Source organism: Meles meles, chromosome 7 (genome assembly GCF_922984935.1).
Source record: "Meles meles chromosome 7, mMelMel3.1 paternal haplotype, whole genome shotgun sequence".
NCBI classification, from domain to species: domain Eukaryota; kingdom Metazoa; phylum Chordata; class Mammalia; order Carnivora; family Mustelidae; genus Meles; species Meles meles.
Window position 1 is genome coordinate 68,251,793 of NC_060072.1, and position 15,499 is coordinate 68,267,291.

Below are 15,499 nucleotides of genomic sequence, written 5' to 3' on the forward strand. Positions count from 1 at the left end.
CAAAGTTCTTATATACAAGTTATATAAGAAAGTTCTTATGTATATTCTAAGGATTATAAGAATAATAAGAAGTGAAGTCCTTTTCATTTCTTAATTGGTAGCATTAAGTGAAAATGAAGGTAGGAAGTACAAATTCAACAACTGCATAATGTATAAACCAGATGTAACTTCGTCCAAAAAACAAGTATCAAATATACAGTTTTTAGAATATATGTACATATATATATCACTTGGACACTGAAAAAATTACAGGGTAATCTACAGTAACATTAAAACCTACAAGTCAAGCTACTTTTAAGTTTTATAGAACATTAAGAAAATAATGAAATATTAATTAAGCAGAAGTTTATGATTCAAGCAATGCATAAATGTCTGACTGCTTTTTTCAAAATGGAATCAACAAGAAAGAAAAATCAAACCTGCTTCATCGCTTCTACTCGCTTATTGAGAGCTGTGGTTTGCTCAATCAGAGATTCTGCTGCATCGTCATGATCTCTCAATCTTTCAACAAGAGCTTTGGCATCAGCAAGTGCCTTCTCGATTGTGCAACTCATTTCTAAAGGAAAACCTGTAAAATTAAAATCAAGACTCAAAACGAAGCCAGCATATCATCTTACTATTTTAGTTTCATGTTAACATAGATATGTTTAGGTTACATTTGCTACAGGATTGTTCACTGCACAGAAAAAACACATAAGAACACTTGTGGTTTTGCTTCTGTTAGGATGGGCCAAGCTTGAAAGTGAATTTATAATATTAAAAAAACCAGAGCAGATATAAATGATTTGCAGACATAATCAGAGCATATTTAGAACACCCTGAATTTATGGTGGGGGAAAAAAGTACAAACCAAGTGAATATATTTTATATTATACAGAAATTGTGCTCTTCATGAGAGCACTCCCTTATCTTGTTATTCGTCAAAAAGATCACTTTATTAGTTTGTACTCTGAGGTCCATGTTTGTGAGTTGCTAACTATGAGATCCTTCCTAGCCTCTGCTTGGTCAGGTGACCTGAGACACTATTCACAACACATACTTACTGACCATCCACAATGGTCTGTTTGTGTCATGCTGTGTCAAAGTGTCCTTCTTTTGGAGGAACTGCTTCTTGTACAAACTACTATAATCCTAACTCTTATGCTTCCTTAGTAAATGGTTAAAAAAATATGACTTAGAACACCAGCCATTATGGGAAATTTTCAATACGTTAAAATCAATAAATAATGTGTTTAAGAGAAGCTCAAAAAATTAGGAGACAAAATATGAAACACTAAATAGTTAGCTTCTTTCTTCACTTAATATGCAGAGACCTCAAAATAAAATTGTAATTTTAAAATAATCTCTCAAAGACTTTAACCTGAATCTTACTACCTTTGAATTTTTCTCTTTATACTAAGTTTTACCTTCTATATGAGCCATCCTTTCTTCAGAGCTTTCTCAAAAAGTAAAGTCAAATTACTAGTAAATTATTTTACTAAAGTAAAATTACTAGGCCAGAAGCCAAGTCTACAGAAGTTAAATTAAAACTCTGATGGATCCAAGCCGAGGGCTATAATTAAGGATTTCACCAGCTTTAGGAAGACAGAAATTTGCTATAGAATGTAAGATTGTTAGATTCTACTATACTAGTTCAAACCTGAATAAGAGGATTTAATTAGAGTAAGTTAAAATATAAAGCTGCCAACTTAGAAAATACTCAATATATGACATTTCCAGAGAGTTTTAAAATTTAAACAAGCTAGAAATTAATACAACTCTGGCTCTCCAGATAAAACAGCCAAAAGACCTGTCTTCTAAGATGTGAGAGATTTAGAAAAAGGTACTTGAAAAACCATAAGCAAAGGGGTCATGAAAGTTACAACTGTCCCATACTGGCTAAAACACAAAAGGACAACTATCCAATATCTGTCTAAGATGCTGCTCCAAGGAAGACACTGGATTCCAACAATGCCCCGTCCTTTCTCTTAACTTCCAAGGAGAATTACCTAAAATTATAGATGGATAATAATACAGACTTCTTATTCATATGGGAGCCACCATATCTCCCATTAACCCCACTAGTATGACATACCAGATCCTTCAGAGTAAATTTCTGAAGTTATTTAAAGCCCCCTCACCAAAAAGAAACAAAAACAAAAAAAACTGGGAGGGGGAAGTGGGAGCAAACTGACTTGTAATAAGTAAAAAAATAAAAATAAAAAAATAAAGACATTTGTCTTACAGTAAAGATAACTGGCTGTAACAAATAATGAAAGAAAATAATAAAAAAAATTTGAAAGTCTACAGAAAACTGTAGAAGACTTTAGAGACATAAAGTTTATCTTGGCTTAACAGAACAACTCAAATACTAAGAACCTCTAACAATCCCAGGTCCCAATATAATAATAATATAATAAATAATATTATTGGGACCACTACCTGAAAAATACTTCTTTATGCTCTATAACACAACATCTACAAATATAATACACAGGATCTGTTTCCAAATAGAATACATTAAGGCTCCTATGTATGATTAGATTATAGGTGATGTAGACATTAAAAAACTATACTGTGCATAATTCGGTAAGCATTATGCATAATTCAGTCTCCTCCATCCACCCCCAAAAACAGAGGGTAGAAGGAAAAAAAAAAATTAGATCCTAGATTCCTCCAGGCAAAAGAATCCAGAGACTGACAGATTAATTTGGAAGACAGCCCTGAATCTAGATGGATTCTTCCTAGGTAATCATGATTTTCTTTTTAAAATATGAAAAAGCTATGCTGTGTTCTGGCGATATTAGCTTCAAAACATGACACCAAAGAGCCACTACTTATTAAATCCTATGCCTTAATTGAGTGGCTAAGATATCCTTTTTTCCCTCAGAGCAATCACAGACTTCAACTAATTGGTTAAAGCATCTTCCGAATTTACACTAGGGTCTTTAAACGTAATGTTGCCATGTTGCAAAGCCCTACTGCTAAAGGAAACCACTCTACATTTTCTACTAGTTGAATAAGTATGAAATATTGTTACTTTCTCCTTTTCATATTACCATCCACTAGTGACACTCTTATTCCAACAACCAACCTACTGAACAAAATCTCATGATTGTGTTTCCATTCTGTAAATCAAGAAGTGTCCAACCCCCAAACAAAACTTTTATCCTCTAGGAATAAATCTTGACTTTACTGCTTGTTAATAGGTTTCACAGTAAGCACAAAAAGTGACAATACCAGGGTTGATATACAATAAGTACTGCAGTCACTCTGATAAAACTAATTTTGTTACCGGAAGCCAAACTGATCCAATGAGTTAACTGTGGTTGTCTAAGATAGAGCAACTTGCTTAAAAAAAAAAAAAAAGTCAATTTATATACGAAGAGCTGGATCATTTTTGGGATAATTCACTTCTTTGAAATACTGCAAAAAAAAAAAGTTCCCCAAATATCCCTTAATAAACAATAAATACTTTAACTATTTAATGGCTTGATACTACTTAAAGTAGCAGAGACACAAAATTAAAAAAAAATACCATACAATCTAGGATGCTATGTATTAGTATACATAGTATAATTATGGAACTGCCTTAGGCTATGAACAGATTTTTTAAAAAAGATTTTATTTATTTATTTGACAGAGAAAGAGACAGAGAGATGGAACACAAGCAGGGGGAATAGAAGAGGAAGAAGGAGGCTATCCGTCGAGCAGGGAACCCAGTATGGGGCTGGATCCCAGGACCCTGGGATCAGGACCTGACCTGAAGGCAGACGCTTAACAACTAAGCCACCCAGGTGCCCTATAAACAGATTTCTTTGACTCAAAGTCCTTATGCGAGGGCCTCATATGTAACAGTAAAATCATAAATCTATGGAGAAGTTCAAAGATTCCATCACAGACACACAAAATCTGACCTGACAAATTCCCAAAAAGAAACATGGGAGAATCAAGTTGTAAAATCATGAGGATAAGAGCTGCCACAATCAGAATGGTGACTTGATAGAACCAAGATGAAACCTCATATGGACACTAGAAACTCCAGGAAACATTTCATTCCAGTAGGAAAAAAAACCTGGCCACAATATTAGGAACACTCATGGGAAAATTTTTTGGACAGCAGGGGATATGGCCAGTGCATGCTTTATTTGTAAATAATCTAGAAAAATTTAAAAGATAAAGTGAGGACTAGAACCATTCCTAAAGGATTTTTTTGAGCATCTCCCAGTGGATTTTATAGAGCTGTCTCTCTATGCTCTAGGAATACGTAACATTCTTTAATATACTAGTATTTTTATGTTATGGACAGGTTGAAAAAGTCCCCCACTGAAAAGCCATAATAACTGCAACAATTAAAATACTACTATAATTTGTACTTTCCACCAACGACATTCTAACTTCTCAATCAAGTACTATGGAAATGTATTTAACTGGCACAGTTATTTATGAATTTAAATTATGCAACACTGTCTCTTCCTCAGAAATCTTCTGTCTTGGGGGCGCCTGGGTGGCTCAGTGGATTAAGCCTCTGCCTTTGGCTCAGGTCATGATCTCAGGGTCCTGGGATCGAGCCCCGCATCGGGCTCTCTGCTCTGCAGGGAGCCTGCTTCCTCCTCTCTCTCTGCCTGCCTCTCTGCCTACCTGTGATCTCTCTCTCTGTCAAATAAATAAATAAAATCTTTAAAAAAAAAAAAAAAGAAATCTTCTGTCTTCATCATTCCCAGTCCTCAAACAGGATAAACCCAAGGTCTAGCTCACACACAACATTACCAAATTTCTGAAAACTAAACACAAAGAAAAATTCTTAAAAAGAGACAACCACTTATGAAGAACCAACTATTTGAAGGACAGCTAGAAGCCAAACTGATTGAAACTGAAAGTGGAACAGTTAAAATGCAGAAAGAACAGAACTGTCACCCTAGAATGAAATTGAAAGTAGAACAGTTAAAATGCAGAAAGAGGGGTGCCTGGGTGGCTCAGTGGGTTAAGCCGCTGCCTTCGGCTCAGGTCATGATCTCAGGGTCCTAGGATCGAGTCCCGCATCGGGCTCTCTGCTCAGCAGGGAGCCTGCTTCCCTCTCTCTCTCTGTCTCTGCCTGCCTCTCTATCTACTTGTGATCTCTCTCTGTCAAATAAATAAATAAAATTAAAAAAAAAATGCAGAAAGAACAGAAATGTCATCCCAGAATTCTGTATCCAGCAAAAATACCCTTTATATATGAAGGTGAAATAAAAATCACTCCCAGAAGAAGAAAAAGATTCATTTCTAACAGATTTGCTCTAAAGGATTTCTTCAGAGAGTAGTAAAATGGTATCAGAAGGAAACTCAGAGCAATAGGAATAAAAGAAGAGTAATATAAAAGAGGCAAATATAATAAACTATTATTGAATGCTTTAAAATGTTTGATGTTTGAAAAATAACTATAACTGCTGTCTTGACAGAATTTTCAGTTTACATATACATAATATATGACTATGACATAAAGGTAGAAGGATAAATGGACCTATATAGTGATAAGGTTTTAACTTGTCACCTGAAACTTTTATGTCAACTGTAAGTAAAACAATTTTATATAAGTGTGTGTATATATATATATATGTACATACATAAATACATAATTCCTAGGCAAACCCCTAAAGAACCTGTACAGAGATGAAAGCCAAAACCACAATAGATGAATTAAAATAAAAAGTGTTCAGGGGCGCCTGGGTGGCTCAGTGGGTTAAAACCTCTGCCTTCGGCTCAGGTTATGATCCCAGGGTTCTGGGATCAAGCCCCACATCAGGCTCTCTGCTCAGTGGGGAGCCTGCTTCCTCCACTCTCTCTGCCTGCTTCTCTGCCTACTTGTGATCTCTGTCAAATAAATAAATAAAATCTTTAAAATAAAATAAAATAAAAAGTGTTCAGTAACACAAAAGAATGAAAAGGAGGAAATAAAGGATCAAAATATTGAAGGAGTTGGGGCGCCTGGGTGGCTCAGTGGTTTAAGCCTCTGCCTTCGGCTCAGGTCATGATCTCAGGGTCCTGGAATCGAGCCCCGCATCAGGCTCTCTGCTCAGTGGGGAGCCTGTTTCTCCCTCTCTCTCTGCCTGCCTCTCTGACTACTTGTGACCTCTCTCTCTGTCAAATAAAATAAATAAAATATTAAAAAAATATTGAAGGAGCAAATTACAAGATGTAGGACCTAAATCCAAACATTGATAATTACACTAAATGTAAATGTTCTAAACACACTAAGATATATTATCAGAGTAATTAATTAAACAGGACCCAGAGAGGGACGAAGATGGCAGAGTAGGAAGATCTTCAGCTTACCTTGTCCCACAAACACACCAAGAAAACAGTCACATCTGTACAACTAACTCTAAAAATGACCTGAAGACTGGCAGAACACACCTTCACAGTTAATGGCAGAGATGAGGCTATATTAGAAAAGATAGGAGAGGTAGAGACTCATTGGGAACCAAACCCCTGGTGAGACAAACCACAAATGGGACAGATACCGTAAGCATGGAGAATCTAGAGTATCAGACGCCAACTCAGACAACTCCAAGTACCTCACGCCCTGGGGCCCTCAGAAGACAAATCTCCTTAACATCTGGCTATGGAAACTAATGGGGCTTAACTTCTGAAACTCTTAAACAGTGGGGCTTACCTCTGGGGACTTTAAAAATCAGTGGGCTTAACAAAAGAGGTAGGAGGCAATAAGAAAATGAGTCCCTGCCCTTAAAGAGCCAGCATAACAAATAATTCGAGCACAGAAGCAGCAGTTTGAAAAGTGCCTGGGGTACATGTGAAGGAGCTTTATTTCCTAGTCTCAGAACATATGCTGGAGGAGCAGGGATCTTCAGGAGATTTCCCTAAAAGAAAAGTGATGGTGGGAGCTATTTCTCTTCCCCTCCCCTAGCCTGGATAGTTGGACACCTGCAGGAAATAGCACTAACACTTGCTAACACTACATGCCCTGCCCCCACATTCCCCTGCCACCTTCCCCTTCCAACCACCCACCTTGGTAGGCATCCCTTCAAAGAGGCTCCTGCTCCTCCACATCCTGCAGGCGGCTCTGGCAGGGAATGGTGCCATCCCAAAGAAAGTTCTCCCTTGATGAAGAGGCAGATAATCCTATATACTAGCTTGCCCACAGTTCCAGGAACCAAGTCTTTCAGCAGACTGTACAGAAAGAATGCTCTGCCATATGGCGTGCCTGCAGCTTCAGCGAGAGGCAGACCGTAGACATCTACTCTGACTGCCAGTTCTGGCCCTCAACAAAAGCCTCTGTGGGCTCTGTAGGGAGAAAGCCCTTTATTTCCATGGACCAACAGAGAGGCTAATTGCAGACAGCTAGCTTGACTGCTGACCTGCCGACCTCTCAGCCAATCACAATCTCACACAGGCTCCCCAAAAGTCAGGGACTAAATACTGCCCAGTGTCTCCACAGTAGGCAAAGCAGGTGAACCTCAACTGGGCTGAAGGCAAACATGGCTCAGCCACAACAGGAGGGCACAAACAGCCCACACAGGGGACACTGCTGGAATACCTGACCCTGGTGACCAGGGGGACACTGTGCTATAGGGCACTACAGAACTCTTCTGCATAAGGTCATGAAGATACTCACTGAGCTTGAGAAAAAACTGAATGAACTTATGATAACTTCAACAAAGAGAAAAGATAAAACAGAACCAGCAAGCAATGAAGAATTCAATAATGGAAACAAAAAACACACTAGAGACTAGAGGAAACCAAAAGAGGATTAGAGGAGGCAGAAGAATGGGTTCAGTGATCTGGAAGACAGGGTAATGGAAAACAACCAAGCTGCACATCAAAAAGAAGAAAGAATTAAAAATGAGATTACAGTAAGGGAACTCAGTGACATTATCGAGCATAATAACCTCTGCAATATAGAGATCCCAAAAGGAGGGGGGGGGAAAGGGACAGAAAACCTATTTGAAGAACTAATAGCTGAACACTTCCCTAATCTGGAGAAGGAAAAGACATCTAGATCCAGGAAGCACTGGGAAGCCCCAACAAGATTAGCTCAAGGAGGTGTACACGAAGACACATAATGATTAAAATGGCTTAAAGTAATGATAGGGAATTTTAAAAGCAGCAAAAGAAAGCAATTATATACAAAAGAAACCCTATAAGGCTATCAGCTGATTTTTCAGCTGAAACTTTACAGACCAGAAGAGAGTGGCATGATATATTCAAAATGCTGAAAGGAGAAACTAACAAAGTTATCACTGAGACTAGAAAGAAAGGTAGTTTTCCAGACAAAAGAAGTTCAAGGAATTCATCACCCACCACTAAACTAGCCTTACAAGGTATGCTAAAGTGAATTCTTTGAGTGGAAAGAAAAGGCCCTTAGGAAAAAAAATTCATGGGTAAAAACAAAACTATAATAAAGGTAGTAGATAAATTACTTATAAAGCAAGTATGGAGGTTAAAACACAACAATAATAAAATCAATTATGTCTACAAAAATTTGGGGATACACAAAATAAAAAGATGTAAAATATGACATCATATACATAAAATGTGGAGGGGGAAGTACCAATTTAGTGTTTTTAGAATGTGTTTAAACTTAAGCAACCATCAACTAAATAATATAGACTGCTATACATGTAAGTTATTATATATGAACCTAATGGTAACCACAAATCAAAAACCTATTAATACACATACACACACACACACACACACACACACACACACACACAAAAGGAGAAAAGAATCCAAGTCTAACACTAAAGGAAGCCATCAAACCTTAAGGGATGAGAGCAAGAGATGAAGAAACAGAGGAACTATAAAAATAACAGAAAACAATTAACAAAATGGCAATAAGCAAGTACCTGTCAATAACTACTTTAAATATAAATAAACTGCTCCAATAAAAAACATAGGGTAACTCAAAGGTTAAAAAAAAAAAACAAACCCACAAGACCCATCTAAATACTGCTTACAAGAGACTCACTTCAGACTTAAAGGCTTGTACAGACTGAAAAGGCTGGAAAAACATATACCATGCATATGGAAAAAAAAAGAAAAAAGCCAGGTTGGCAATACTTTTATCATATAAAATAGACTTTATTATTTTTTTAAAAAGATTTTTAAGTAATCTCAAACATGGGGCTTGAATTTACAACCCCAAGATCAAGAGTCTCATTTTCTACCAACTGAGCTAGGCAGGCGCCCCAGACAAAAGAGACTTTAAAGCACAGACTGTAGCAAGAGACAAAGAAAAGCAAGTATTTCATAACAATAAAAGGATCACTCCATCAAGAGGATATAACAACTGTAGATTAACTATGCATCCAACATATCGGCACCCAAATACATAAAGCAATTATTAACAGACATAAAGGGAGAAATGAACAGTAATACAGTAATAGCAGGGGACTTTACCACCACACTTATGTCAATGAATAGATCATCTAGACAGAAAGTCTACAACAAAACAATAGCTTTGCACAACATATTAGACCAGATGAACCTAATAAATATATAGAACACTGGATCTCAAAACAGCAGAATACACATTCATTTCAAGTGCACATGCAACATTCTCCAGTACAGATCACATATCAAGTGGTAAAACAAGTCTCAATAAATTTAAAAGGACTGAAATCATACCACGCATCTTTTAAGCACAACAGTGAATGAAACTAGAAAAAAATCTGGAAAGAACATAAATACATACAGGTTAAACAACATACTACTAATGAATGGATCAACCAAGAAATCAATGAAGAAATTAAAAAAAATACATGGAGACAAATGAAAATGAAAACAGAATGGTTCAAAATATTTGGGATGAAGCAAAAGCACTTCTAAGAGGGAAGTTTATAGATATACAAGCCTACCTTAAGAAACAAGAAAAATCTCAAATAAACAACCTAACTTTACACCTAAGAGAGTTAGAAAAAGGGCAAAGTCCAAAGCTAGCAGAAGGAAATAATAAAGATTAGATCAGAAATAAGTGAAATAAAAGCTAAAAAAAACAAAGGAGAAGATCAAGGAAACCAGGCACTGGCTCCGTGAAAAGATCAACAAAGCTGCTAAACCTCTAGCTAGATTGATCAAGAAAAAAAAAGGGGAATACAGACACTAACCAAAGTTAGAGGGTTAATAAGCACAGGAAAAGATACTCAACATGATCAGCTATCAAAACCACAATGAGATGCTTCATACCCACCAGGATAGCTATAACAAGACAGATAAAAAGAATTGGTTAGAATGTAGAGAACTTCTTTCTCAACAATTGATAGAATTTCCACACTGAAAATCAACAAGGATATAAAAGACATGAACAATCAACAACGAGGGGATTTAATATCAACAACAGCAAAACACATTTTTTTTAAATTTATTTAACACACATTATTTTTAAGTGCAGATAGGTCATCACTAGGATATATCTTATCCTAGATAATAAAACAAACCTTAACAAAAATTTTTTTTAAAGATTTTTATTTATTTATTTGACAGAGATCACAAGCAGGCAGAGAGAGAAGGAGGGGGAAGCAGGCCCCCCACTGAGCAGAGAGCCCGATGCGGGGGCCCTATCCCAGGACCCTGGGATCATGACCCGAGCCGAAGGCAGAGGCTTTAACCCACTGAGCCACCCAGGCGCCCCAAACCTTAACAAATTTAAAAGAATTGCAATCATACAAATTATGTCCTGTGACCATAATGAAGTTAAACTAAAATAGGTAACAGAGAGCTAAGAAAATCTCCAAACACTGGAAATTAAAAAACAAAAAAGTAATCCAGAAGTCAAAAAAGCAGACTTTCTGGAAATCAGAGAATATTTTCATCTAAATAAACATGAAAATACAAGGTATCACAATTCTGTCTTGCATAAATAGCAGTACTTTAAAGAAAATTTGTAGCAGTAATTTCTTTTATTAGAAAATTTAAAAGATCTCAAATCAATCAATTACCTAAACCTCAAGCTTATGAAACCAGGAAAAGAGCAAATAAACTCCAAAGTAAACAGAAAGAAGGAAATAATAAAAGAGCAGAAATCAATGAAACTGAGAAGGAAAGCAGCAGAGAACCAGTGAAACCAAAACCTAATTCTTTGAAAAAGCAAATGAAGTGGATAAACCTCCAGCAAAACTGATCAAGGGGAAAAAAATAAAAAAGAGAAAATATGTAAAATAACCGATGTCAGGAATGAAAGAAGGGCTATCACTTCAGACTCCTAATTCATTAAAAGAATAAGTGGATACAACAGTAATTTTCATACACATGAATTCAATAATTTATTTATTTTTTAAAAAGATTTTATTTATTTGACAGACAGAGATCACAAGTAGGTAGAGAGGCAGGCAGAGAGAGAGAGGGGGAAGCAGGCTCCCCGCCGAGCAGAAAGCCTGATGCGGGGCTCGATCCCAGGACCCTGGGATCATGACCTGAGCTGAAGGCAGAGGTTTTAACCCACTGAGCCACCCAGGCACCCCTGAATTGGACAATTTAGATGACATGGATTAATTCTCTAAAAACCAAAACTACATAGTCACACAAGAGGAAATAGAGAATTATTAATAGTCCCATAACCATTATGCATAGCAATTATAACTACTACTATCCTATAACTATTCCACAATAGTCCTAGAACTATTAAAGAAATTAAATTTGTAGTTAAAAATCTTCTACAAAAAAGTCTCTACTTGGATGATTTCAATGGCAAATTCTACCGAACATAAAAGAAATAATACAAATCTTGTACAACTTCTTTGAGAAAATACTTCCAAACTCATAAAATGATACCAGCATTACTCTAAAACCAAAACCAGACACATTCCAGAGAGACAGAGAACCACAATGCAGTATCTCTCATAAACAGAAATGTAAAATATCCTCAAGAAAATATTAGCAACTCAAATTCAAAAACATATAGAAAGAATACACCATGACCAAGTAGGGTCTATCCCAGAACTCAAGGCTGTTTTTATATTTAAATATTAATCCATGTAATCCACTATAAAAAAAAAAACCAAAAACTTACTTCATCATACTAATTGGTGCTTTTGGGGGGGGAAAAACAACAACATCCTTTCATAATAAAAATTATCTACAAATAGAAGGGGATTGCCTCAAAATAAAAAACAGCATCTTTAATATAGTCAACATGATACTTAAGTGAAAGACTGTATTCAAAAAATGAAATTTTGGGGTATAAAGATAATAAAACATATGTAGGATATGCACACTGATAACTACAAAATGCTAATTAAAGAAACCAAAGACGGTCTAAATAAATGGAGACAGAGTGTTCATAAATTGGAAGACTCGACATAGTAGGGATGTCAATCTTCCACAACTCATCTACGGACTTAATGCAACTTCCAATCAAAATCACAGCAGGTCTTGCTGTAGAAACTGAAAAGCTAATTCTAATATTTCCATGAAAATACAAAGAGACTAGGATAGCCAAAAGAATTTTGAAATCAAAGTTGGAGAAATCACACCACCAAATTTTAGGACTTACTATAAATTTACAGCAATCCAGACAACACAGTATTGACAGAGACAGAAGAGAACAGAGGTCGGAAATAAGCCCAAAGAAACCTGGTCAACTGTTTTTTGAAAAAGATGTACAGACACTTCACAGGGGAAAGGACAGTCCTTTTTTTTTTCTTTTTAAGACTTTTTATTTATTCAACTGAGACAGAGAATGAGAGAGGCAGAGGGAAAGTGAGAAGCAGACTTCTCGCTGCGCCAGGAGCCAGACTTGACTAAGGGCTCAATCCCAGGACCTGTAGATAATGAATGACCTGAGCCCAAGGCAGAAACTTAATCATTTGAGCCACCCAGGTGCCCAGGAAAGGGAAGTCTTGTCAACAAATGGCTACATACCAAAAAATTAACCCCAACATAATTCTTACACTTTATATAAAAATTAACTCAAAGTAGACCATAGACCTAAATGTAAAATGAAAAGCAGAGAAAATCTTTGTGACCTGGGATTAGGCAAAGATTTTTTTTAGACATGGTATCAGAAGCTTGATTCATAAAAATAAATAAATAAATAAATAAATAAATAAACTAGACTTCATCAAAACTAGAAATTAAAAAAAAAAACTAAAAACTTTTCCTCTGGGAAAGGCATTTTAAGACAATGTGAAAAGACAAGCTACAGACTGGAAGGCAAAATTTGCAAATCACATATATGACAAAGGGCTTTATCTAGAATACATAAAAAACTCTCAGAACTAACAGTAAGAAAATCATCCAATTTTTAAAATGAGCAAAAGACTTTAACACTCAACTAAAAAGATATAAAGGTGGTAAATAAGCACATGAAAATATATCAGCATCATTAGCTATTAGAGAAATGCTGTTAGAACAATGAGATCCACTATGACCCTATTAAGATGGCTAAAATAAAAAGTACTGACATTTCAAGTGCTGCAAGGGTACAGTATGACTGCAACTGCCATACAATGCTGGTGACAATGCAAAATGACATGGTTATTTCGGAAAATGGTTTGGCAGCTTCTTACCAAGTTAAATATCTAGAGCTAGATATGGTCTATATGACCTCGCAATACTACTTTGGGCATTTACTGTAGAGAAATGAGTGGAAAAGCAAACCGTAGTACAGCAATATATGGAAGGTGGTACTGATACAGACAACAATATAGATGAATCTCAAGGGCATTAATGCTGAGTGAAAGAAGATAGTTTCAGAATGTTACATATTGTTTCCATTTAACTGGCACTGCCAAAAAGACAAAACTATGGTGTACTTCCTGTCCCCAAAGTTTTGCCTTTGTCATTAATTCATCTGGTTATTATTTGCATGTATGGTATAAGGAAGCTATCTACTTATATTTCCTTTGTCTTATGGGGACAACTAGTTGCCCCAGTCTCATTTATTGTATAGTACATTTTTTTTTTAATATTTTATTTATTTGACAGAGAGAAATCACAAGCAGGCAGAGAGGCAGGCAGAGAGAGAGGAGGAAGCAGGCTCCCTGTGGAGCAGAGAGCCTGATGCGGGGCTTGATCCCAGGACCCTAAGATCATGACCTGAGCCGAAGGCAGAGGCTTTAACCCACTGAGCCACCCAGGCGCCCCTGTATAGTACATTTTTAAAGCACTGAATTTTTTCCTATTGAAATATATGACATATAACATTATGTAAGTTTAAAGTGTACAACATATTGATTTGGTATTTATATACTGTAATATGATTGCCATTGTAATGATAATTAGCATCTCTATTATGTCACATTATTTCTTTCTTACGGAATACCCCCACTCATTTTAATGCCACACGTGTTTCTTCAATAAATGGTTGGGTATGTTTTTGAGCACTCTATTCTATCTCTGAGTCTTTTTTATCTATCTCCACATCAATACTATGTTGCCTCAACTGTTATAGTAGTAAAATACACCCTTACTGTCTATCATGGCAAGTAACCCTCTTCTTTTTCAAAATTGTTTACTTATTCTTAGCTTTCTCTTAAACCTAACTCAATCCAAATGCACCTCCGGGGCACCTGGGTGGCTCAGTTGGTTAAGTGCTGGATTCTTGATTTCCCTTCAGGGCACCTGGGTGGTAACTCTTGATTTTGGGCTCAGGTCATGATCTCAGGGTTATGAGATTGAGTCCTGCATCAGGCTGGGGTGAAGTGTACTTAAGAGTCTTTCTCTCCGGGACGCCTGGGTGGCTCAGTTGGTTAAGCGGCTGCCTTTGGCCCAGGTCATGATCCCAGCATTCTGGGATCGAGTCCCACATCCGACTCCTTGCTTGGCAGGGAGCCTGCTTCTCTCTCTGTCTCTGCCTGCCAGTCTATCTGCATGTGCTTGCTCTTTCTCTCTCTCTGACAAATAAATAAATAAAATCTTAAAAAAAAAAAAGTCTTTCTCTCCTTCATCCTCTGCCCTTCACCTCCTCTAAGAAATAATTGGAAAACAGCAACAAAAACAAAACCAAATGGACCTCCAGAGCACTCTAGATCAAACTGCTAGGTTTGATTAATTAATTCAATTAATTAATTAATTAATTCAAATTGTTGGTAGATTTCTGAACCCAAGGAATACTACCTTATATTCTTTTGGTCAACAGGACAAGTGTTATTCTCATTTCATCAATAAGGAAAATAGACTCAGGGATTCCAAATGTAAGGAGCTGAATGACAGTACCTACAGCAAGGAAGGAACCACGCTAGTACCAGAAATAGAATTTCTGATCCTGAGTCTAGCACCATACTCAGAAGTCTAGGTAGATCTTCAGGACTATTTACCTGTAGCTATGTAAAAACCATCTGTCTCCCTGGGTGAAAAAACAAATTCCCTGACCTGCTTCACCAATGGGATTTCCGAGATATTAGAAAAATGGTATATCAAGCCAGCAATAGAAAATAAAAGGGGGTGTAAATGAAGAAAAGATTAAAACACCAAATTCCAAATATTTTCCCTTATAATAAAAACCTACCATCCACTTTAAATAAGCATCATAGTTAATTATAAAATCAATTAATGTTTACAGACAGGTTTTTTGAAGTTA

The 15,499-nt window shown here is 36.4% G+C and overlaps 1 protein-coding gene across 2 annotated transcripts in view; it reads right to left on the reverse strand.

Moving 5' to 3' along the window:
- The window catches only part of FGFR1OP2 (FGFR1 oncogene partner 2), a 31,459-nt gene that overhangs the window by 12,248 nt on the left and 3,712 nt on the right, over positions 1-15,499 (reverse strand). For both annotated transcript variants that reach the window (XM_046012165.1, XM_046012166.1), the window contains exon 2: positions 420-568. In XM_046012165.1, coding sequence (XP_045868121.1) covers positions 420-554 — 135 coding nt within the window. In that variant the 5' untranslated portion in view covers positions 555-568. The remainder of the gene's footprint in view (positions 1-419; positions 569-15,499) is intronic.